Source organism: Panthera uncia, chromosome X (genome assembly GCF_023721935.1).
Source record: "Panthera uncia isolate 11264 chromosome X, Puncia_PCG_1.0, whole genome shotgun sequence".
NCBI classification, from domain to species: Eukaryota; Metazoa; Chordata; class Mammalia; order Carnivora; family Felidae; genus Panthera; species Panthera uncia.
Genome location: NC_064817.1, coordinates 31,247,580 through 31,274,950, shown reverse-complemented (window position 1 = coordinate 31,274,950; position 27,371 = coordinate 31,247,580). Strand labels below are relative to the sequence as shown.

General features: G+C 38.8%; 2 protein-coding genes across 3 annotated transcripts in view; both read right to left on the bottom strand.

Moving 5' to 3' along the window:
* Positions 1–27,371, bottom strand: part of PRRG1 (proline rich and Gla domain 1) — a 140,829-nt gene that overhangs the window by 23,073 nt on the left and 90,385 nt on the right. The window lies entirely within an intron of this gene.
* On the bottom strand, positions 13,505–17,595 carry LOC125931600 (ferritin heavy chain-like). Its single transcript, XM_049643668.1, has one exon. The coding sequence runs from the start codon at positions 16,137–16,139 to the stop codon at positions 15,309–15,311; it is 831 nt and encodes a 276-aa protein (XP_049499625.1). The 5' UTR covers positions 16,140–17,595; the 3' UTR covers positions 13,505–15,308.

The window sequence follows — 27,371 nt, the reverse complement described above, 5'->3', positions numbered from 1 at the left end:
CCCCTCTCCCCCTACTCAGTCTCTCTAAAATTAAAAAGAGAGAGAGAGAGAGAAAGAACACTACATACTCATTAAGGGGACAATCCAGCAAGAAGATACAACATTTTAAGATATTTATGCACCCAACACAGCGGCACGCAAATACATAAAACAGTTAAACATAAAGGAACTAATTGATAATAATACAATAGTAGGGGACTATAGCACCCAACTTACATCAATGGACAGATGATCCAAACAGAAAATCAACAAGGAAACAGTGCCTGTGAATGACACATTGGACTAGATGGATTTAATGGATATATTCAGAACATTTTTCATCCTTAAACAGAATACATATTCTTTTTAAGTATACAGAGAACATTCTCCAGAACAGATCATGTAATAGCCCATAAAACAAGTCTCAACAAACTCAAAAAGATCCAAGTCATACCATGTAACTTTTATGACCACAATGCTATGAAACTAGAAATCAACCACAAGAAAAAATCTGGTAAGAGCACAAATACATGGAGGTTAAATAACATGCTACTTGATAATCAATGGGTCAAATGTGAAATCAAAGAGTGCATGGAAACAAATGAAAATGAAAACACAATGGTCCAAACTCTTTTCAGATGCAGCAAAAACAGTAATAAGAGGGAATCTTATAATAATACAGGCCTACTTCAAAAACCTAGAAAAATCTAAAAAAAAAAAAAAAAAACCCAAAACCCTAAATTTATGCCTATAGGAACAGAAAAACAAGAAAAAACAAAACCCAAAACCAGTACAAAGAAGGAAATAATAACGATGAGAGCAGAAATAAATGATATAGGAACTAGGGTAGGAGTTAAAATGGCGGAATAGCAGGGGGATCCTATGCTTGCCCTCTGCCTCAAACACAACAAAGTAAATATCAAATAATTCTGAACACCCAAGAAATTGATCTGAGGGCTCAAAGAACAAACTGCACATCTAGAGGGAGAAAAAAAAATGGCTACAACAGGGAAGGTAGGAGCTGTGGAGAGTTGATTTAGGGGAGAAAAGAACTGTGGGTGCTGCAGAGGGGAGGGAGCCCTGATCACGGAGAGAGGAGTGAGAAACAAAGAGTGAAAGCACATAGGGGGTTGCACAACAAAAACTCTTCCCCAAAACCATTGACTGAGAAAGAGAGAGGGGCTGTCCTTATAAGCAGCAGAGTTCAAAGTCTGCAGTTTTACAAATGTGTGCCATCACCAGGGTCATGCCTGACAGGCTTAGTGGTGATCCTGTGGGGAGGGAGGACAGAGGCCCATTAAGTGGACAGCGTGGTCTGAGGATCCTGTGGGTTGCACGAAGAGTAATAGTTCCTCTTCTTGAAGTGCATTTGGGAGAGGCAGCACTGTCTCTCAAGGGACAGGAGAGAAGGCGGATGCCATTGAGCTGACCCATTAATTAGCATAGCATCAGAGGCACCTGCTGACCTGGAAGCCAGCTATTGGATGCGCTCTACTGTGAACTCCTAGCCTCACATGGCTGTGCGACTGCTTTTCTGGAAGAAACCAGCATGACCCAGTGAGGCAAGATCCTCCCCCAGAGGACCAATGCGTGTTTGTGCCATGCCAGGTCCCTAAGATTTGGAACTTTGAAACCCGGCAACACAGTACACACAGGAGTGTGTGTACACACACATGGACAACTCAGACATAGAATGAAGACAGGGTTCTGATGGAAGGCTGGGACAAAAGAGGGGAGATTGTTTGTACTTCTGTGAGGGCTTCCTGAACAGCAGCAGGGGCAATCACCTCTCTCCAGCGTTGAGAGAAGAGGGTGATGCCATTTTCCTATTGCCCATCAGCACAGACTTCAGTGAGGAACACAGCACCCCCAGTGAAGGCTGGAGCAGTTTACATCAAGCCCTGTTCCACTGACTGCATCATGCAGGGCAAGTCTCCCTAAGAAGCAACACACAGGCCCCTCCCCCAGAACACCAGCAAAAACTCCCCACGTGCACTAAGTCTACTGATCATAGAGTGCTGCAAAGCTTCAACTCTAGGGGAAATAGGATCTAGACTTTTCTAATTAGCAGACCAAAACACATCTAGTTAAAACTTGCCACAAACCAGACTAGGTCCAAATACTCCACACTGCAAGCAAGGAGAGGACTGCAGAGGACTGATAGGGAAAGAGCAACCTAAACACAACAGAGTGCACACAGCACAAACTTCTTGAAGTGCCAAATCCTGGACAGTATATGACCTCTTCTTCGTAAAGCCAGTACTCTCAAGAGCAGGAAACCTAACAGGTTTTCCTAACACAGAGAAGACAGAGATCTGGGCAAAATGCCAATATGGGGGAATTCATTCCAAAAGAACTGGAAGAGGTCATGGCCAGATATAAGTAACATGTAAGTAATATATCTGAACCAGGATTTAAAACAAAAATCATAAGGATACTAGCTGGGCTTGAGAAAAGCATAGAAGACACTACAAAATCCCTTTCTGCAGAGATAAAAGAAATAAAAACCAGCCTGGCAAAAATAAAAAATGGTATAACCAAGATGCAAAACCAACTAAATGCAATGACAATGAGGATGGTGAAGCAGAGGAACAAATCAGAGGTACAGATCGTAAAATTATGGAAAATAATGAAGCTGAAAAGAAGAGGGAAAGAAAAGTACTGGATCATGAATGTAGATGTAGGGAACTCAGCAACTCCATAAAGCATAATAACATTCATATCATAGGAGTCCCTGAAGAAGAGAGAGAGAAAAGGGGGGAGAAGGTTTATTTGAACAAATTAAAGCTGAAAACTTCCCTAATCTGGAGAAGGTAACAGTCACCCAAATCCAGGAAACAGAGAACTCCCATCAAATTCAACAAAAGCCGGCCAAAACCAATACATACTGTAGTATACTCTGAAAAATATAGAAGTAAGGAAAGAATCCTGAAAGCAGCAAAAAAGCAAAAAAAGAAATCCCTAACCTACAAGGTAAGACAACTCAGGTTAGCAGTAGATCTCTCCACAGAAACCTGGCAGGCCAGAAGGGACTGGCATGATATATTCAATGTGCTAAACGGGAAAAATATGCAGCCAAGAATACTTTATCCAGCAAGGCTATCACTTAGAACAGGAGAGATAAATAACATCCCAGACAAAACCTAAAGGAGTTTGTGACCACTAAACCAGCCATGCAAACATATTAAAGGGGACCCTTTAAGTGGCAAAGACAAAAAGCAACAAAGACTAGAAAGGAAAAGAAAAAACCTCCAGAAACAGCCAACTTTGCAAGTAACACAATGGCACTAATTTGTTATCTATCAATAATTACTCTGAATGTAAATGAACTTAATGCTCCAGTCAAAATATACAAGGGTATCAGAATGGGTGAGAAAACAAGACCCATCTACATGCTACCTACAAGAGATACATAGGAGACCTCAAGACACCTCTAGATTGAAAGTGAGGGGATGGAGAACCATCTATCATGCTAATGGACTCCTAAAAAAGGATAGAGAAGCCACACTTATATCAGACAAACTAGACTTTAAACCAAAGACTGTAATAAGAGATGAAGAAGAGCACTATATCATAATAAAAGGGTCTATCCAATAAGATCTAACAACTGTAAATATGTATGCCCCCAATTCGGAAGGACCCAATATATAAATCAATTGATAACAAAGAAACTCATTGATAATAATACAATAATACTAGGGGATTCTAACACCCCACTTACAACAATGGATAGAACATCTAAGCAGAAAATCAACAAGGAAACAACGGCTCTGAAGAACAGCCTGGAGCAGATGGACGTAAAAGATGTATTCAGAACATTTCATCCTAAAGCTGAATAGTCTTTTTGACCGGGAACATTCTCCAGGATTGATCACATATTGGGTCACAAACCAGGCCTCAACAAGTATAAAAAGACTGAAATCATACTATGCATATTTTTAGACCACAAAGCTATGAAACTTAAAGTCAACTACAAGAAAAAATCTGGTAAGACTACAAATACATGGAGGCTAAACAACATCCCACTAAAGAATGAATAAGCCAACCAGAAAATTTAGAAAACAAATACATGAAAGCAAATGAAAATGAAAACATGATCAAAACTTCTGGGATGCAGCAAAGGCAGTCATAAGAGGTCACAGGCCTACCTCAAGAAGCAAGAAAAGTCTCAAATATACAACCTAACCTTATACCTAAATGAGCTAGAAAAGGAATAGCAAATAAAGCCTAAATCCAGCAGAAGAAGGGAAATAACAAAGATGAGAGCATAAATGATATAGAAACAAATAAAAAACAGAATAAAATATGAGAGCATATATGGCCAACTAATCTTTGACAAAGCAGGAAAGAATATCCAGTGGAATAAAGACAGTCTCTTCATCAAGTGGTGCTGGAAAACTGGACAGCGACATGCAGAAAAATGAACCTGGACCACATTCTTACACTATACACAAAAGTAAACTCAAAATGGCTGAAAGACCTAAATGTAAGATAGGAAGCCATCAAAATCCTCGAAGAGAAAGCAGGCAAAAACCTCTTTGACCTTGGTCACAGCAACTTCTTACTCAACATGTCTCTGGAGGCAAGGGAAACAAAAGCAAACATGAACTGTTGGGACCTCATCAAAATAAAAAGCTTCTGCACAGCGAAGGAAACAATCAGCAAAACTAAAAGGCAACTGACAGAATGGGAGGATATTTGCAAATGACATATTACATTAAGGGTTAGTATCCAAAATCTATAAAGAACTTATCAAACTTAACACCCAAAAACCAAACAATCCAGTATAGAAATGGGCAAAAGACATGAATAGACACTTCTCCAAAGAAGACATCCATATGGCCAACCAACACAGGAAAAGATGCTCAACATCACTCATCATTGGGGAAATACAAATCAAAACCACAATGAGATACCACCTCACACCTGTTGGAATGGCTAAAATTAACAACACAAGAAAAAACAGATGTTGGCAAGGATGTGAAAAAAGGGAACCAACACTCTTATGCTGTTGGTGAGAATGGAAACTGATGCAGCCACGCTGGAAAACAGCATGGATGTTCCTCAAAAAGTTAAAAAAAAGAACAATCCAGCAACTGTACTACTAGCAATCCAATCTAGAAACTGCACCACTCCAGTCCAGCAACTGTACTACTAGGTATTTACCCAAATGATACAGAAATACCGATTCGAGCGGGCATGTGCACAGTGATGTCTACTGCAGCATTATCAACAGCCAAATTATGGAAAGAGGCCAAATGTCCATCGACTGATGAATGGATAAAGAAGAGGTGGTGTGTTGTGTGTGTGTGTTGCATGCTCAATGGAATATTACTCAGCCATCAAAAAGAACGAAATCTTGCCATTTGCAACAACATGGATAGAGCTACAATGTATCATGCTAAGCGAAATAAGTCAGTCACAGACAAATAACATGATTTCACTCATGGAATTTAATAAACAAAGGAGATGAACACAGGGGAAGGGGAAAAAAAGAGAGAGGCAAACCAGAAGAGACTTGACTATAGAGAATAAACTGAAGGCTGATGGGGGGATGAACAAAATGGGTGATGGGTATTAAGGAGGGCACTTGTGATGATGAGCACTGGGTGTTATGTGTAAGTAATGAATCACTAAATTCTATGTATTAACTAGAATTTAAATAAAAACTTGAAATTTAAAAAATGATATAAAAACCAAAAAGACACAATAGAACAGATCAATGAAACCAGGAGTTGGGTATTTGAAAATAAAATCAATAAAATTGACAAACCCGTAGCCAGACTCAACAAGGAAAAGAGAAAGAGGACTCAAGAAACACCAGAGAAATGCAAAGGATTGCTAGAGAGTATTATGAAAAATTATCTTCCACCAAATTGGACAAACTAGAAGAAATGGATAAATTCCCAGAAACCTATAACCTACCAAAAGTGAATCAGGAAGAAAGAGAAAATTTGAACAGACCAATTGCCACCAAGGAAATTCAATCAGTAATCAAAGCACTCTGAACAAACAAAAGTACAGACCCAGATGGCTTCACAAGTGAATGCTACCAAACATTTAAGGAAGAGTTAATACTTATTCTTCTCAAATTATTCCCAAAAAGAGAAGAGGAAGAAAAAGTTTCAAATTCATTGTATGAGGCCAGAATTACCCTGATACCCAAACCAGATAAAGACACCACAAAAAAAGAGAACTATAGGCCAACATCTCTGATGAACCTAGATGCAAAATTCCTCAACAAAATATTAGCAAAGTGAATCTAACAATGTATTAAAAAATCATTCAACATGATAAAATGGGATTTATTATTCCTGGGTTGCAAGGGTGGTTAAATATTCACAAATCAATCAAAGTGATCTATCACATCAATAAGAGAAAAGGATGAAAAGTATATGATCATTTCCATAAATTCAGATAAAGCATTTGACAAAAATACAATATTCATTCATGATAGAAACCTTCATCAAAGTAGGTTTAGAGGGACAATACCTCAACATAATAAAGACAATCTATAAAAAACCAACAGCTAACTTCATACTCTGGTGAAAAACTGAGAGCTTTTCCCCTTAAATCAGGAACAAGACAAGGATGCCTACTCTCACCACTTTTATTCAACACTGTACTGGAAGTCCTAGCCATAGCAAGAAGACAACAAAAGGAAATAAAATGCATCCAAATCAGCAAGGAAGAAGTAATACTTTCACTATCTGCAAATGAAATGACACTATATAGAAAACCCTAAACACTCCACAAAGAAACCAGTAGAACAAACAAATTCAGTAAGGTGGCAGGATACAAAATCAATGTACAGAAATCCACTGCATTTCTATATGCTAATAATGAAAAAGCAGAATGAGAGATTAAGAAAACAATCCCATTTACAACTGCACCAAAAATAATTAAAAAATACCTAGGAATAAACTTAACCAAGGAAGTGAACGACTTGTACTCTGAAAAATATAAAATACTGATGAAAGAAACTGAAGATGACACAAATAAATGGAAAGCCATTCCATGCTCATGGGTTGGAAGAACAAATATTGTTAAAATGTCTATACTACCCAAAGCAATGTACAGATTTAGTGTAACCCCTATCAAAATGCCAGCAACATTTTTCACAGAACTAGAACAAAGAATACTAAAATTTGTATGGAACCACAAAACACCCTAAATAGCCAAATCAATCTTCAAAATGAAGAACAAAGCTGGAGGCATCACAATTACAAATTTAAAGTTATATCACATAGCTATAGTAATCACAACTGTATGGTAATGGCACAAAAACAGACACACAGATCAATGGAACAGAATATAAAGCCCAGAAATAAACCCACAATGTTATGGTCAATTTATCTTCAACAAAGGAGGCAAGAATACGGAATGGAAAAAAGACAGTCTCTTCAACAAATGGTTCTGGGAAAACTGACCACTTTCTTCCACCATGCACAAAAATGAACTCAAAATGGATTAAGGACCTAAATGTGAAACCTGAAAACATAAAAATCCTAGAAGAGGGCACAGGCTGTTATTTCTCTGACATCAGCTGTAACAACATCTTTCTAGATATGTCTCCTGAGTCAAGGGAAATAAAAACAAAAGTAAACTATTGGGAGTACATCAAAATAAAACCTTTTGCACAGCAAAGGAAAACAGCCAACAAAACTAATAGATAACCTACTGAATGGGAGAAGATATTCGCAAATGACATATCTGATAACGAGTATCCAAAATGTATAAAGAACTTATACAACACAAGAAAAACAAATAATCCAATTAAAAATGGGCAGAAGACGCGAACAGACTTTTCCCAAAGACATCCAGATGGCAAAAAGACACATGAAAAGATGTTCAATATCACTAACTATCATGGAAATGCAAATCAAAACTACAATGAGATATCACCTCACACCTGTTGGAATGGCTAAAATTAAAAACACAAGAAACACTAAGTGTTGGCAAGATGTGGAGAAACAGGAACCCTTGTGCACTGTTGGGAATGCAAACTACTGCAGTTACTGCAGAAAACAGTATGGAGGCTCTTCAAAAATTAAAAAGACAATTACCATGTGATCCAGTAATTCCATAATTGAGTATTTACCCCCCCCCCAAAAAAAACACTAATTCAAAGAGATAAATGCACCCCTATGTTTATTGCAGCATTATTTACAATAATCAAGATAGGTTAAAAACCGAAGTGTCCGTGGATAAAGAAGATATAGTACATCTATAAAAGAATATTACTCAGCCATAAAAAAGAATGAAATCTTGCCATTTGCAACGTCAGTGGAACTAAAGGGTGTAATGCTAAGTGAAAGAAGTTAGAGAAAGACAAATACCACATGACTTCACTCATATGTGGAATTTAAGAAACAAATTAACAAAGAAAAAGGAGACAAACAAAAAACCAGACTCTTAACTATAGAGAACACATGGTTACCAGTGGTAGAGGGGAGGGTGGGAGTATGGGTAAAATAGATGAAGGGGATTAAAAGTACACTTATCATAAAAATAAATTATAATCTTATTATGAGCACTTAGTAATGTATAAACATGTTGAATCACTATATTGAACACGTGAAAATAACATAACATTGTATGTTAAGTATAGTGGAATTAAAAAAAATTTTTGAGTGTGTATGCACATATCCAACATCAGCGGAAATTAGATAGGGTTTTCAAATCTTTTTAAATATTTGCCAATTGAATAACTGTTGAAGTTACACTAAGTTTTTAGTGTGTTTGTTCCAGTATATTCATAAAGATATAATGGGATAAGTTGTTTAAGTCTGAGTATGAGTATTATTTTCCAGCATTCCAGTTTATCCCAATGTATATAGCCATGGTTGAAATCTAGGATGATAAATCAGTGCTTCACAAATGTCAGGGTACATATTCATCACCTGGGATCTTATTAAAATGTAGATTCTGATACTGTAGGTCTGGGATGGGGCTTGGGATTTTGAATTTTAGCAGGTTCTCAGGTGAGGTTGCTGCTGCTTGCCATAGAGTACACTTTGAGGAGCAAGGTGCTCACATTGGTTTGAGTGCCTGGAATGCCTAGCTCCTGCCCCCTGAGACTGATATAATTGGCCTAGGATGTAGTCTGGTGCTAATTCTAATGTGTAAGAAAGCTTGAGAGTCTCAATGGCAAAGTGCATGATGATTTATCAATTTTAGCTATAATTTTATCAGTAGCTCTAATGTGATTCCCTTTGCCCGCTGCCTACCCTTCCTCTTATGTCAAAGTCTTTAATCCATTTTGAGTTGATTTTTGTGTCTGGTGTAATATAGGTTTCAATTTTCATTCTTATGCATGTGCATATCCAATTTTCCCAACAGTACTTATTGAGTATACTATACCTTCCCCATTATGGATTTTTGGCATCCTTGTTGAAGACTATTTGACCATATATATGTGGGTTTATTTCTGGGCTTTCTGTTTAGTTCTATTGGTCTATATGTCTGTCTTTATGCCAGTACCATATAGTTTTTATTACTGTAAGTCTGTAATATGTTTTGAATTCAGGAAGTGTGAGGCCTCCAGCTTTGTTTTTTCTCAAGACTGTTTGGTTATTTGGGTCTTTTGTGGTTCTAAATGAATTTAAGAGGAATTAATACCAATCTTTCTCAAACTCTTCCAAGAAAATGAAGAAGCAGGGACACTTCCAGACCCATTTTATGAGGCCAGTATTACTCTGATTCCAAAGCCAGAAAAAGACACTACAATAAAACTATATGCCAATATTTCTAATGAATATAAATGCAACAAATATCAACAAACTGAATTCAACAGCACATTAAAATGATCATACATCATGACCAAGTGGGATTTATCCTTGGGGCATGAGGATAGTTGAACATATGATAATCAATGAATGTGACACAAAACTTTGCTGAAAGAAATTAAAGAAACAAGTAAATGTAAAGATATAGCTTGTTTGTGGAATAGAAGACTTAATACTGTCAAAACACCTGTGGTACCCAAAACAACCTACAGACTCAATGTTATCCCTAAAAATCCCAATGTCATTTTTTACAGAAATAAAATCATCTATCTTTAAAAAGAGAAGAGACTCAGATAATTTTTTCAATGTTTATTTTTGTGAGAGAAAGAGATGGGGGGAGGGTCAGAGAGAGAGGGAGACAGAGGATTTGAAGTGGGTTCTGCACTGACAGCAGAAAACTCACGAACCAAGAGATCATGAGCTGAGCTGAAGTCAGACAATTAACAGACTGAGCCACCCAGGCGCCCCGAGACTCAAATAATTTTAATGTGAATTCTACTAAATCTTCTTAGAACAAAAAAAAAAAAACAAACCACACCTATAATATGAAAACTATTCCAGAGCATATAAAAATGAAAATTTTTTCTCAATTTATTTTACAAGGCCAGAGTAATCCTAATACCAAAACAGGACAAAGATGGTACTTACACACCTGAAAGAAAACTACATGTTAAGGTAGAGAGATACAAAATCCTAAATAGAAGTATTAGCAAGAGTGATGTCAGCAGCATGGTGTAATAAGACATCTGTTGTTTTTGCACCCCCTACCCCAAGAATCATTTAGCATCCATCCCACAGACAAAAGTGGCTTTGTGGGAGCTGTAGGATGATCCAGCTCCATATGCCAAGTGACTCAGGAAGAGTCTAAACCACTTGTGCATTGGGTAAAGGGCATATAGACTTTGTTCCCAGGTATGAACCCTATAGTGGCCTGTCAACTGGCTCCCGTCCATCTTGGTTCAGGAGTCCATCAGTTCAGGAGTCCTTGGAAAACAATGATTTAGACAAGATCATGACCCAAGCCAAAATACGATGCTTAACTGACTGAGCCACTCAGGTGCCCGAGCATCTGGCAAAATTTAACATTTATGATTAAGAATTCTCAACAGATTGAGTATAGAAAAGATACATCAACATAATAAAGGTCACAAAGGGCAAGCTATGACAACATCCACAATGGTGAAAGGTTGAAAGCTTTTCTACTAAGATTAGGAATGAGACAAAGGTGCTGACTCTCACCACTCATATTCATAATACTGGAAGTCCTAGCCAGAGCATTTAGACAAGAAAAAGAAATAAAAAGCATCCACATTGGAAAGGAAAAAAGTCAAATTATCTTTGCAGGTGATATGCTTTTATATCTAGAAAGTCTTAAATACTCCACCAAAACCTATTAGAGATAATCAATGAATCCAAAAAAGTTGCAGGATATAAAAACAAAACAGGGGTGCCTGGGTGGCCCAGTTGGTTAAGCGTCCAGCTTTGGCTCAGGTCATGATTTCGTGGTTCATGAGTTTGAGCCCTATGTCGTGCTCTGTGCTGACAGCTCGGAGCCTGGAGCCTGATCTGGATTATGTCTCCCTCTTCCCTCTGTCCCTTCCTTGCTCATGCTCTCTTTCTCAAAAATAAATAAACATTAAAAAATAAAATAAAATAAAATAAAATAAACACAAACAGTTGCATTTATATATACTAACAACAAGAAAAAGAAATAAAGAAAACTATCCCATTTACATTAGCATCAAAAACAATAAAATACATAGGAATAAATTTACCAAGCAGGTGAAAGATCTGTACACTGAAAACTTTAAGAATTGCATGGAAAAAAACTGAAGACACAGATAAATGGAAAGATATCCTGTGTTCATTGATCAGAAGAACTGATATGGTTAAAATGTCCATACTACTCAAAGCCATCTATAGATTCACTGCAACACCTATCAAAATTCCAATGACATGTTTTACAGAAATAGAAAAACAATCCTAAAATTCCTATGGAGTCACAAAATACCCCGACTAGTCAAAGCAATCTCAAGAAAGAACTTAGCTGGAGGCATCATACTTCCTGAATTCAAACAATATAAAACTATATAATTCAAAACAGCATGATGCCAGCATTAAAAAAAAGACATGCAGTCCAATGGAACATAATCAAAAAGTCAGAAATAAGCCCATGCATAAAGGGTCAACTAATATTTGACAAGGGTGCCAAGAATACTCAATGGGGAAATGACAGTGTCTTTGATAAACTGTGGTGGGAAAACTGGATAACCACATGCGGAAGAATGAAATTGGACCCCTGTCTTACACCATGCACAAAAATTAACTTGAAAAGGATTAAAGACTTAAACTAAGACGGAAGCCAAAAACTCCAAGGAGAGAACATAGGAAAAAAGTTCTTTCATATTGGTCCTGGAGATGATTTTCTGGATATTATACCAAAAGCACAAGCATATAAAAATGAAAAAAATTTTTCTCAATTTATTTTACAAGGCCAGAGTAATCTTAATACCTAAACAGGACAAAGATGGTACTTACACACCTGAAAGAAAACTACTTATTAAGGTAGAGAGATACAAAATCCTAAATAAAAATACTAGCAAGAGTGATGTCAGCAAAAATAAGTAAGTGGGACTATACTAATTTTAAAAACTACTGGGGCACCTGGGTGGCTCAGTCAGTTAAGTGGTGACTTTGGCTCAGGTCATGATCTCATGTTTTGTGAGTCTGAGCCCTACATTGGGCTCTGTGCTGACAGCACGGAGCCTGGAGCCTGCTTCAGATTCTGTGTCTCCTCTCTCTGCACCTCCCTGCTTGACTCCTGTCTCTCTCTCAAACATAAAACATTAAAAAATTAAAAAAAAAAACCTGCACAGCAAAAGACACAAACAGTAAAACAAACAAAAAGAAACTATGGAATAGAAGACAATACCTGCAAATCATATGTCTGATAAGGGGCTAATTTCCATAATATATAAAGAACTTATACAACCCAACAGTAAAAAAACAAACAACCCAATTAAAAAATGGGCAGAGAAAAGGTGCTCAACATCACATGTCATCAGGGAAATAAAAATCAAAGCCACAATGCAATATACCTCACATGTGTTAGAATGGCTATCATTAAAAAGACAAGAAATACCAAGTGTTGGCAAGGATGTGGAGAAAAGGAAGCCCTTGTACGCCGTTGGTGGGAGTGCAAATTGATATAGCCAGTAAAGAAAACAGTATCGACATTCCTCAATAGATTAAAAACAGAACTACCATATGATCCAGCCATTTCTTTTCTGGGTATTCATGCCTTTCTCTATGAGAAAGAAGGAAAAGCTGCCATTTACAACAACTTAGATGAAACTTGAGGACACTATGTTATGTGAAATAAGAAAAACACAAATACTGTAGTCTATCAATTATATATGGAACCAAAAAAGCCAAACTCAGAAACACAGATTAGAATGTTGATTACCACAAGCTGAAGGATTGGAGAAAATGGGGAGATGTTGATCAAATAGTACAAACTTTGGAGATCTAATGTACAGAAGGGTCATTATAGTTAACAATATAATATCCTTAAGTATTGCTAAGGGAATAAATCTTAAGAAATCTCACCACCGAAAAGAAATGGTAATTACATGAATTGATAGAGGTTTTTGCTAAGGCTTTGGTGGCAATCATTTCCCAATATATCAGTGTATCACGGTACACCTTAAAATTACACAATGCCACATACATCTCAATCATATCTCAAAAAATTATAGTAAAACAAATCAACAGTGATCAAGTAAGTTTCATTCCAGGAATAAAAAATAATTCCACACAGGAAAATCTGTTAATGTAATTCAGAACACTAGTAGATTAAAGGAGGAAATATACATGGTAATAGTATTTGGATTATAGTATTTTTTTAACATTTATTCTGAGAGACAGAGTACACGCATGTACGTGAGCAGAAGGGCAGAGAAAGAGAGGGAGAGAGAGAATCCTAAGCAGGCCCCATGCTGTCAGTACAGAGCCTGATGTGGGGCTAGATCTCACAAGCCATGAAATCATGACCTGAGTCAAAATCAAGAGTTGGACACTTAACTGACCAAGCCACCCAGGCACCCCGAGATTATAGTATTTTGAAAAATTATTTCCTGATTATTGTCTACCACTCTACACAAACTCTTGTTTTCTCCTTCTGGAATTTCTACTGAGTGCTTGTTATTATAGAAGGTTCTTCTATGACTATGAATTATTATGATTATGAATTATTTCTTTCTAGAAGATTCAATTTACCTCACAGTCATTCTCAAATATTTTGATGTTCAGCATCTTTGTTAAATTTTCAACCCTTATACTGAACAGGGTTTATTACAAAGTGTACATAAACCCCCAAAACTAGAGGTTTTCTGATGGCAGCATGCATGCCTGGTACTGGTGGCCATTTGAAGTTGCACCTGTGTCTCCAGAGAAGCAAACCTAAAACACAGTTCCCATAGTCACTGACAACAAGGGTGAACCTGCCAATCAGTTACTCCACTCTGCCAGTTTCCAGGGTCCCCAGGTTGTTACTTACAAACAATAAACATTAACATTTGTATGACTTAATCAGCTAAAAACTTCAGATGAAGTTGAAGGCTCCATTTATTTTAATCCCTGTCCAATCCCATTTTTCAATTCTTTCCCAGAAGCAACCACTATTTATAAATTCTAGACCATGTTTTTTCTATACGTTTACCATATACATCCATCTACAGCAACCAGTGCCCCAAACCACCCATCTTACCCCAAACCACATAACCACACTATTCATAAGGGGAAGTGAAAGTTTTCTAATGACAATATGCATGTCCTGCACAGGGGACCAAAGGCAAATCACTCTCATATCCAGTAGGAAGCCAGCCTAAGATTAAGTTTCTCTTATCACTATTGCCCACAGTGAGCTTGTTAAAGAGGTTCTCTGCCATAATGGCTTCTGGGGTCCCTTTCTTGCTATCTAGAATCAAAAAATATTAGTATTTACTTATTTTGATAAAGTAAAAGTTTTTAGGGTAAAGTAGAAGACCTCCTTTATTTTAATCCCTGCCCAATCCCATTTCCTTCACTCTTTCCCCAGATCAACCTCAGTCATAACTTTCAGGCAATGTTTTTATACTTTTACTATGCATAGGTTCCCACATTCTTCAGGGCTCTAAACCACCACCACCCACACTGCTTATGAGAGGAAGATTAATTTTGTGTTTTCCAGGGTCCCATGGAATACCTTCTCCCTCCATTTCTGGAGATCCTCAGCTGCATATGGATAGGGTTGGGTGGGTGGAGAGACTCCTGGATACCTACTATAAAACTTAAAAGGTGAAAGATGTGCATACACATCAACCAGAGACCTTTATTTATTTAGGAACAAAATAACTTTATTGCAACCAAGTAACTTTATGGCAAAACTGGAAGAAAGAAAACTGGAACGTTTTGCAAGTGCAATACTGCAAAATGCATGCTCGGCATGGTGACCAGGGGAAGTTACCATGCACCCTGTGGCTATGGGAAGGCAGTCCCAACTCAGTTCTTGTCGCTGTTGCCCAGGGTGAGCTTGTCAAAGAGGTACTCTGCCAAGCCATCTTCCGGGGCCCCCATCTTGCACAGGCTGGTGATGTAGCCCCCCAGCTCTTTGATGACCTTGACTTGCTCGTGCAGGTAGTTGGTCTCCAGGAAGCTGCACAGATGGGCGTCGTTCTTGTCGGTGGCCAGCTGGTGCAGGTCGAGCAGGCTCTGGTTCACGCTCTTCTCCAGGTGAAAGGCGCACTCCATGGCCTTCAGGCCGCTCTCCCAGTTGTCGCGGTCAGGCTTCATGATGTCGTGGAGGCGGATGCGGCCCCCACGCTGGTTCTGCAGCTGCATCAGCTTCTCGACACGCTCCTTCTCCTCGTGGGACTGGCGCAGGAAGAACTTGGAGACATTCTCCAGGGCCACGTCGTCATGGTCGAAATAGAAAGCCATCGACAGGTACACGTAGGAGGCGTAGAGCTCCAGGTTGATCTGGCTGTTGATGGCGGCCTCGCATTCGGGGTGGTAGTTCTGGCACACTTGAGAGAACGGCGCGGTGGCCATGGTTGGCGGCGCTGGCCCCAAGGTCAAGGCAACTCTGAAGCGAGGACCCCGGAACAGGCAGTGGCGAGGCCGAAGGCGGCGGCGGCCCCGAAGATTGCCCAGCTTGAATGGCGAGAGAAGCCAGAGGCACTCAGTGGCAATGGAGACCTCTAGGCAGCGTCCGTTGGGTTCGGACGCAGCAACAGCTCTGGGATAGAACCGGAACTGGGGTCCGTTACAGGAAACGGGGGCGAGTTTCCGGTTTGGGGGAAGGGGGATAAGGGGTGGGGCGGGGCCGCGCATGCTCTGTTCCAGGTTCGGGTGGAGCCTAAGTGAGGCAGGGAGACCCTGCGCTGAGCACCGTTTAAGAATTTTTTTTTTAATGTTTATTTATTTTTGAGAAGCAGAGTGAGTGAGCAAGCAAGGGAAAGATGGAGGGGCAGAGAGGGAGACACAGATTCCGAAGCAGACCCCAGGCTCTGGGCTGTCAGCACACAGCTTAGTGCAGGGCTTGAACCCAAGAACTCTGAGATCATGATGCTTAACCGACTGAGACACCCAGGCGCCCCCTGGGGTTTAAGATTTTAATTTTGCAATAATGTGTCCGTTTTACAATTACTTAATTTTATTGGTATAAAAAAGGGATCTTGAATGGATCCCTTTTATTACAGCCTGTTCCTATTCAAATATTCTCAGCCTTCTTATTCAAATTCATATTCCTATTCAAATTCATAGTTTTATTCAATTCACATTCTTATTCAAATTCTCAAAATTCTGAGTATGAATTTGGCTTTTTTGGTAACTCTGTTTCCTGTATTTTTTTTAACCTCAGAAATTGCTCTGTTTATGATCTTCTCTTTCACCTTCCTCAAATATTTCCCAAACTTTGTCCTTTCATATTTAGGAATAAAGGGCACATTTGATTAGCCTACATAATCAGCATGTATCTGATGTACAGTTGTGATGTCCATTTCACTAATAGGCTTTTCCTTGGAACGGGATTGCACAGTATGTCAATATAAAGTAGTAGTCTCCTCTTTGGGGGTACATGGCAGGGTGCTTGTAGGTAGGGTAGGGACCCTTCCTCTTGCCAAAACAAAAATGGCATTTCTGATGATGGAAAAGTAGTTATTTGTCCCTTCTAGGTAGATGTGTGCTTCTGTTTTATCCCTTCTTTTGTGCAGGTCTGCATTTGTCTCAACCTCATTCACTGTCTTTGGAGTGTAGTTTGGGGAGCCTAAAGGTCCAATACTACAAGTGCTTACTTCTTTTTTTTTTTTTTTTTTTTTTTTGGGACAGAGAGAGGCAGAGCATGAACGGGGGAGGGGCAGAGAGAGAGGGAGACACAGAATCGGAAACAGGCTCCAGGCTCCGAGCCGTCAGCCCAGAGCCTGACGCGGGGCTCGAACTCACGGACCGCGAGATCGTGACCTGGCTGAAGTCGGACGCTCAACCGACTGCGCCACCCAGGCGCCCCTACAAGTGCTTACTTCTAATTTAAGTAGGGTTTGGGGACATTTCAGAGCAGGGCAGATAAAACATCTGCTGTTCATAGTAGCTCTTTAATCACATGGTTGACCTGGGGACCTTCTGCAGTGTAACTGTTCAAGTTTCTATGCACATGCTTGGTTTTCTACTGCAGGTGTTTTGAGTTATCTGAATTAACTAATCTGATAGCACCTGCTTTTCCTGTCTTCCAAGAATTCCTCATAATTTCTGGTCTGCTACTCATAATCCTTTTGTTTGTGTGTGTAGATTTTGTGCGTGTTTTTAGCCACCACTATGATTCAATTATCATTCTTTACTAAAAATTAAATAATTGTCTGAAAAGGTAATACATTCCCATGGGTCAAAACCACACAGCTGTCCTCTCTGCAGGCAACCAGTGTGGTATTACTTGTCACAATTAGGAGGAGGAAGAGGAAGAAAAGAAAGAAAGAATGCTGGAAACAGAAGAGAAGAAACTTTAAAATATATTCTTTAGAAGCGCCTTCTTCTCAAGTGCACATGGATCATTTACCAAGAAAAATCATATTCTGGGCCATAACCAAGTCTCAATAAATTTCAAATGACTCAAATCCTATAACATTAAAAAAGGAAAACAAATATCTGAAATTGAAAATCTAAAGTTCTACCTTAAGGAACTAGAGAAAGAAGAGCAATATACACACAAACCAATCAGAAGGCAGGAAATGATAAAGGAACAAAAAATTCAGTGAAACACAAAACAAAAATATGTAAAACTAAATAAAGCCAAACAGAGATTCTTTGAGATTAAAAAAAAAAAGATAAATCTCTAGACAGACTGATCAGTAAAAAAAGAGAGAAGACAGAAATTACCAATATCAAGAATGAGAGAGAAGACATTACTACCAGTTACGAAAAGGGAACAATATTGCTATGGCTGACTTAGGCTAATTATGATTTATCTCTAGCAACTAGATATGTTATTACTCCCCTAAACTGGGATTCTCTTAGCAAGAAAGAAGGAGGTGAAATAGTTTTTATATCAGTAATCAACAGTTTCTGCCTCATTTCTATTCATTAGTAACTTAGAATACATTAATTCAAGCAATTACTTTCTTTTCTCTCCAATTATGTTGGTGGTAGGGCAAATCATAATCAAACTGCCATTGAGCACAGGATTTCTAAGATAACGGAAGTGAGTAATACAAGAGCTGGCAGAGAAGGCAAAAAGAATGGTGTATATTGGAATAAATTATCTTTTTATGCTAAGTTGAAGAGATACTAAAATCCTTAGATAATTATTTATCTCTGCTTTTGTCTAGAGTTTGCCCTGAGTTTTAACATTTTAAAATAGAAAACAAAGTGGAAGAGAACGGTTTTAATGAAAAACTAATATAAATTCTAGGTTAATGGGTAATTATTATTTTTGCTAGTTTATCTCATTTTAGTTATTAGTATGCACCTGAATCTTTACAATGTAATGTCTTTCAAAGTAATAAAAATGAATACTTGTAGAATTGAAAAGTTTCATTAACTTTAAATAGAACTAATTCTTTATCATCTCCTCTACCTCTTCAGACATCACTCTAGAATCATAATTAAACCTCATCAGTTTATTTAGCTTCAAGACAGCTCCCTTGAAAATGATCTTACTGTCAAACCAAACAAGTTCAGAATTGTCTAGAAGTTCAAGATGCCACTTCTCAGATAATAACAGGAAACCTCAGACTACGTCTATATTCATTCTTAACTGGCCCTATTATATTGCAAGTTTTATTAGGTTTTCTTCTCTTCAAGACATCCTGCCTTATGCTCCGGGTATATCGGCTACATGGTATGGTGCTTATAAGTACTAGATTAGTAATCAAAAGCTACAAGTTCCAATTCCAATCAGAAGTTGCATGCATCATTCGTCTTTTTGGCATTCACAATATTGGTCCAAAGATGAAAAGAATATTACCTTTGCCTGTCCCAAATGGTATTGTTTCCAAGCATTTTAAAACAATAAAATTAAAAATCTAGCTAAAAGTAGGTGCCAGCCTACCAATTTTTCCATTTCACTCATATCTGAACTTGAAAAAACTAAGTTGTTTCATTGGAGAACCCCTGGCATAACCATCAATTAAATCAGGAGAGAATTATGTTCAATGCAGAAGGAGGGGATGGGAAGGGAGGGAAGACACTGAATTAGGAGACCTGGGTCCTATTTTCGGCTGCACCAATCAGTATCTCGCTATGGAAAAAGGAGTAAAATGACTTCTGTGGGGCTATTTTAAAAATGAAGAGCTTAACCTATTTGGTTTTCATGGACCCTATCGATTATAAATATAATTGGTCTATTCCATGAATCTTTCTTCAACAGTGGAATGGAAAGAAAAATCAGCTTTTAGTCTATTCATGATAAGCAGTGACTGGTAGCAAATATTAGCTTTGGGAATGGGATGATACCTTAATGTTCAAATAATCATGCGGTTCTAAGTTATGGCATTAGTGCTACTCTCTAAAATATACAATTCAAGAAAAGACAGAGCCCTCTTTTCTCAGTTGGTTGTTGTATGTACAGTGGAGGAGCAGATCCTCTGTTTCAGCTTGATGGTACCCAGGCTCCCAATGCAAAGGTATATGAGGTAAACAAAATTAGGCATGCAGGGCAAAAATGCCCCCCAATTTAGTACTGTACCAGAAAAGCTACTTTCACAGGAAGAAAGGGCCAAGTTAGGTAAACAGATAAATTGAGCTATAGACCGCTGCGTTGCAGGTGAAGCAGCCCAGAGCAGAGATGGTTAACAAAAGAAAAGGTGCGTTGTTAACCCCGAGGTTATTCCACCTGACTGTCTCATCCCCTAGGCTAGCTAAGTTAGACATGGCACCTCCTGTCTGCCATTAACAACCATCTGCCCGGCGCCAGGATTTTGTTTTATATTGACCCAAACCCCAAACACTGTATATCTTCCAAATGCCCCTCTTCCCTCACATCCCCAGGTTAATGTTCACAGTTTGTCTCTTTGTGCCGCCAATCACGTTTGTAAGCCTTCTGATCTTAATAAATATAGGGCAAAGACCCTTATTCGGGGCTCCTGTCTTTTCCCAGACATACGCCATCTCTCACCTTAATCCTGTGTCCTGCTCTTTTGTTGGCCAAAAGGGAACTTTAGACTTAGAGTCTATGACACCAATTTCCTTTGCCACTGATTTGATCGTATCTTGGAAGTGGCTAAATGGAATTTTATTTCTACAGTTACTGATATTCAAACTATGAGGGCCACTGTCAGCCTTGTCCTGGGGAGACTATACCCTAACACCCGTGTGGGAAGAAACCAAGGACAACCCCAAATATTAAAGGAATCAGCAGCTACCTACTATAACAGAAACTGATTTACAGTAGTGACCACACCCAGATGGGAATTTCTGAGGAGTGGGCACGAGAGGTGATTAGCTGCTGTATTTTATTAAATATACCATGAATCGAAAAGCACATTATTTTTTTATGTATTAAAAAAGGAAAAAAGGAAGGAGCGCCTGGGTGCCTCAGTCGGTTAAGCGTCCGACTTTGGCTCAGGTCATGATCTCATGGTTCATGGGTTCGAGCCCCACATCAGGCTCCGTGCTGACAGCTCAGAGCCTGGAGCCTGTTCTGTGTCTCCCTCTCTCTATGCCTCTCCCCTGCTCATGCTCTGTCTCTCAAAAATGAATGACCATTAAAAAAAAAAAAAGGAAAAAAGGGGCACCTGGGTGGCTCAGTCAGTTAAGCATCCCATTCTTGATCTCAGCTCAGGTCATGATCTGGCTGTTGGTGAGTTCGAGCAGTGTGGAGCCTGCTTGAGACTCTGTTTCTCCTTCTCTCTGCCCATCCCCTGCTTGTGCTCTCTCTCTCTCAAAATAAATAAATAAATAAACAAAAAACCTTTAAAAAAGGGGAAAAAACATGCTTTAAACTAATCCATGATGTCACTGATAAGCTGAACTTCAATTTCAGAGAAAGTGTGAATAAATGATCAGAGAATCAATGAAATACGGTAATATTTTTTTACTCACTTGTCTGAATACATCTTTCAAAGTAGACACTTTTAAAATACTCATAACTGTTTAAACTTTTTGGTAATTTATTTGTGGCCTTAATAGTCTACAGTATTATGTAGACAAAAAACATTAATAAAGAAAAAATTGTCATTTTCTGTTGGATATTGTGTCATTTTACATTTCGGTCTCATCCTAAAATGGGTGGTTTCCAACTTTTTTTCCTTCCCTTTTTGGAGTGGGAGGTTTAGTGTATTAGACTAAGGAATATAATTGCTTGAGAAACAGGTAAACCCCACTTCTGAATTCATAGCTAACCTCCTTCTAGCATGCTATGGGAGGCATGTGACATCATCTTTCAAATGAAGAGATGCATAACCATTTATACCAAGCAAAGTTGCTGATCTAGGTTTCTACTCACATCCCAATTTGAATGTGAAAGTTTTATTCTCATCAATTACACTGACTGATTGCAGCTCACTGTTAGATAATGTGAGTCATTTCTTTTTTTTTTTTTTAAATTTTTTTTTCAACGTTTTTTATTTTATTTTTGGGACAGAGAGAGACAGAGCATGAACGGGGGAGGGGCAGAGAGAGAGGGAGACACAGAATCGGAAACAGGCTCCAGGCTCCGAGCCATCAGCCCAGAGCCTGACGCGGGGCTCGAACTCACGGACCGCGAGATCGTGACCTGGCTGAAGTCGGACGCTTAACCGACTGCGCCACCCAGGCGCCCCATAATGTGAGTCATTTCTAACAAGGACAGTACTGTCTACCAAGTAGTTAAGCATCCCAAAGCAGCAGCACAGTGGCTGACAGGGCCACTAGAATCACTACTACACATGCTAGGCTAGTGTGTCACATTTCATGGATTCATAGTTCTTGTTTAGACCCTAAGACTTTGAACAACTGAGGGGAGCTCAGTTATTCCAAGAAAGTCAGTTACAGGATACATGTATGAAGAGAACACTAATATTTCATTCCCTGAGTGGACATCTGCTTAAGCTGTGGAATAGCTGATGTACCCCCAATACTGCACTCTATGCCCATATGAAGGGCAGGGTATATTTGAGGAAAAGCAACAGAGTCAGCGATGGTATAGATCTTTCCCGAGGTGGAAAACAAGGGTGTTCAAGGGGCACCTGGTGGCTCAATCAGTTAAGCATCCGACTTTGGCTCAGGTCGTGATCTCACGAACCGTGAGTTAGAGCTCTGTGCTGACAACTCAGAGCCTGGAGCCTGCTTCAGATTCTGTGTCTCCCTCTTTCTCCATGCCCTTCCCCCACTCACACTCTGTATCTCTCTCTTTCTCTCTCTCTCAAAAAATAAATAAACATTAAAAAAAATTAAAAAAACAAAAAACAAAAAACAAGGGTGTAGGAATTTTCCACCGGTTCAGTGGATACTGTGGAAAACCTGAGCCATGTTGCAGCTACTCTGCACCAGAGGGCTGTTTGCCAGGCAAAAGGCCCCAACAAGGATATGAAGCATGCATACTAGGATAGAAGCCAGCTGGGGAAGGGGTTGGTAGAGGCCAACACAGGACCATAACTCCTATTTCTGGAACTGTGTTGTACAGAGGTTTCTTTTAGGACCCCCTGAAGAACACCATGCACCTCCCACCCAACTTATAATTAGGCCCACCAAAGATTTAGTGACAGACAAAAAGAGGATACAGCAATACCAGCTAACTTAGAGACCTCTGTCCCCTTCTACCTCATTCCCCTCAAAATACTAAAGGAAAAAAAATGGGAAGGGTAACGTTAAAGGGCAAATCATGCTCCTCTCTTTGCTTCATGATCTTAAGGTCAAGGTCTAGCAGGAGCTGAAGGAGCAAAGGAGAAAAAGGTGGGCATAAAGCAAACCTAACAGGAAGTTTTAAATGGGAGAGAACGGGGCACCTGGGTGGCCCAGTTGGTTAAGTGTCCAACTTTGGCTCAGGTCATGATCTCACAGTCCGTGGGTTCAAGCCCCGCATCAGGCTCTGTGCTGACAGCTCAGAGCCTGGAGCCTACTTCAGATTCTGTGTCTCCCTCTCTCTCTGCCCCTCCCCTGCTTGCACACTCTCTTCTCTTCTCTTCTCTTCTCTTCTCTTCTCTTCTCTTCTCTCTCTCAAAAGTAAACATTAAAACATTTTAAAAAAACATAAGTGGGAGAAAAGGTATGAGTTTTTATGCCCAAAAGTGCCCAGAAAGGTAGATCATATCTCCCTATCTCTAAGGAATAGGAGTTTAGACTGTCAAACTAGGGTGGCTACACAAAGCAGGGTCTCTTTAGACACCTGAATCATCATTTATGTGACCTCAAATTCTGATGCAATATTGCCATGGAACTCTTGGATGTCCACCAGATCCATTAGAAGAATATCTTCTGCCAAATTAATTCTGATGAGGTATACTGAGGAGTTCTGAAATTCTATGTGTCTTTAGTGTAACCATGGGTAAACAGCATATATGGAGGTTAAACAGGGCATCATTAACTAGATATTGTTGCTTGTAATATGCAGAGTTACATTAACTATATGGTGGAGATGACTGTACAAGTGACAAAAATGGGCCCAGTATTCCTGCCAGTACTCAGTCTATGAGGACAGGTTTGAAAAAGATTAACTGGCAGTAGGAGAGGAAATGAGGTAACTTCAGGTCAAGGTTAACAAACTGCTCGCATGTCCACCGCTTTGGTAACATACAGTCTGAAACCCTCCAAATTAAGTTCGGACCATAACCTGAAAGGAATAACTGAGACTAGATTAAAGATTCATAATCTATAAAAGGGCCTGAATGCCAGAGAATAAAATACCACTAATTTTAAAAGAGCAACTAGAATATAAAGGAACCAGTCCTAGAACCCTTTGGGTTGAAGGGACTAGTGAGCCCCACTGTTTACATTCCCTCTCCACCTTGACTGTACAGATGGGAGTAGAGTCTGGGCACCCCAGCCCACACCAGCCCCAGCGTTCCCAATAAGGTGACCCCAGCAATGCACACACCAGGACAGCCCTGGACAGTGTCCACTATAGCTCTAGTCATCTCACCAAGGCAACACAGATACAAAACATCCCAGGACACCCCAGCATTACACCCACTTGATCTCCAGGGGACTCACTGTGGCACCCCCTATGCAGAGTGCCCCATGATATCCTAGACCATACTGGTTTCAAGTCTACTGTGTTTCCAGGGTACCCTCTGCCCAGAAAGCCCCAGGACACCCCAGCTTGTGCCCACTTCAGTTCCAGCTGTCCAACCTGGGTGGTCACAGCTTGGAGTGCCTTGGGACTGCCAGCCCATGCCCATGAAAACTCCAGCCAACCAGCCAAAGCTGCCAGGGACACACAGTCTAAAAAGGGGATGTCCCTACACAAGGCCATTCTTCAAGTTTAGGAGACGTAGATATTCTGCCTAATTCATAGACACAAACACAGAAAGTCAAACAAAGTGAGGAGACAGAAATATGCTCCAAATGAAAGAATGAGACAAAACCCCAGAAAAAGAATGAAATGAAACAGAGGTAAGCAATCTACCTCATAAAAAGTTCAAAGTAATAGTCATAAAGATGCTCACCAGACTAGAGAAGAGTAGGTGAACTCAATGACAACTTCAACAAAGAGATAGAAAATATTAAAAAAAAAAAAAAAAGAATCAGAGTTGAAGAATACAGTAAATAAAATGTAAAATACACTAAAAGGAATCAACAGATTAGAGGATGCAGAAAACAGAACAGCAATCTGGAAGATAGTGTAATGTTAAGCACACTGCTGAACAACAAAATGAAAACAGAATTCTAAAAAGTAAGAATAAAGGGCTCTTTAGGACAATATCCAGCATATCAACATTTACATGAGAGAGATCCCAGAAGAAGAAAGAGAGAAAGCAGCAGAAAATAACGTGAAGAAATAAGAGCTGAAAATTTTCCCAACCTAGGGAAGAAAATGGACATCCAAGTCCAGGAATAAAAGAGACCCCCAAATAAGATGAACTCAAGGAGGTCTACACCAAGACATATAATAATTAGAATGTCAAAGATTAAAGATGAGCAGGGAATCTTAAAAGCACCAAGAAAAAAGCAACCAGTTATATATAAGGGAAACCCCATATGGCTTTTCAGCTGATTTTTCAGCAGATACTTTACAGGCTAGGAGTGGCATGATATGTTCAAAGTGCTAAAAGGAAAAAACCCACAACCAAGAATACTCTACCCAGCAAGGTTACCATGTAGAACCGTGGAGAGGAAGAGTTTCCCAGACAAACAAGTTAAAGGAGTTCAACACCACTAAAATGGCCTTACAAGAAAGGTTAAAAGGACTTTTTTCAGCAGAAAAGGACATAATTAGAAGATAATTATGAAAGGAAAAAAATTTCACAAGTAAAAGCAAACATACAGTAAAGGCAGTAGATCACTTATAATGCTAGTATGAAGGTTAAAGACAAAAATAGTAAAATCAGTTATATCTAAAAAATAGTTAAGGTGATTCACAAAATAAAAATATATAAAATGTGACAACATATGCATAAAGTGGGAGTAAAAATAAAGTTATTTTTTAGAATGTGTTCAAATTTAAACAATTATCAAATTAATACAGACTCCTATATACTTAGGATATATGAACCTCATGGTAACATCAAACCCAAAACCTATAATATATACACTAAAAATAAAGAGAAAGGAATCCAAGCATAACACTAAATTAAGTCATCAATTACAAAGAAAGAGAGCAAGAAAAGAAGGAATAGAGAAGTAGTACAAAAACAACTAAAAAAATTAACAAATGGCAATAAGTTTATATCTACCAATAATTACTTTAAATATAAAAGTCTAAATGCTCCAATCAAAAGACACAGGGTAGGGGAGCCTGGGTGGCTCAGTAGGTTAAGCGTCCAACTCTTGATTTCGACTCAAGTCATGATCGCATGGTCCATGGGATCAAGCCCCACACTGACAGCATGGAGCCTACTGGGATTTTCTCTCTCTCCCTCTGCCCCTCCCCCAGACACACTTTCTCTCTCAAAAATAAACATTAAAAAAAAGCCGTAGGGTAAATGAGTGGATAAAAAAAGTAAAAAGACCCATCAATATACTGCCTATAAGTGACTCACTTCAGACCTAAAGACACATACAGACTGAAAGTGAAGGGATGGAAAAAAATTTTCCACAGAAGTGGAAGCAAAAAAAAAAAAAAAAAAGCCATACTTATATCAGACAAAACATATGGCATTACTAATTACAAAAAAGGCATTACTAATGATAAAGGGATCAATCCAACAAGAGGATATAACAATTGTAAATATGTATGCACCCAACATTAAAGCACCTGAATACATGAAAGCACCTAAATATTAAGACAGAAAGGGAGAAATTGACAGGAAAACAGTAATATTAGGGGACTTTAACACCCCACTTACATCAATGGATAGATCATCCAGTCAGAAAATTAACAAGGAAATAGTGACTGTGAATGACACATTAGACCAGATGGTCCTAACGGATATATACAGAACATTCCATCTAAAACCAGCAGAATATACACTCTTTTCAAGTTCAAATGGAGAATTCTCCAGGACAGGTCATAGCTTAGGCCATAAAACAAGTTTCAATAAATTTAACAAAACTGAAATAATATCAATAATATCAAGCATCTGTTTTGATCATAACAGTATGAAACCAGAAATCAAGTACAAGAAGAAAAGTGGAAAAACACAAATATGTGGAGGCTAAGCCAAATGCTACTAAACAACCAATGGGCCAATGAAGAAATCAAAAAGCAAATCAAAATACGCATGGAGACTAATGAAAATAAAAACATAACAGTCCAAAATATTTGGGACACAGTGAAAGTAGTTCTAAGAGGAAAGTTAATAGTGATATAGGCCTACCTGAAGAAACAAGAAAAATCTTAAATAAATAATCTAACTTTATGCCTAAAGGAACTAGAATAACAACGAAGCCCAAAGTTAGTAGAATAAAGGAAATAATAAAGATCAGAGTGGAAGTAAATGACATAGAGACTAAAAAAAAAAAAAAAAAAAAAAAAAAAAAAAAAAAAAAAAAAAAAAA

Excerpts from the sequence above, each read along its gene's own strand:
- LOC125931600 (XM_049643668.1), bottom strand. The coding sequence starts at position 16,139 with ATGCGCGGCCCCGCCCCACCCCTTATCCCCCTTCCCCCAAACCGGAAA.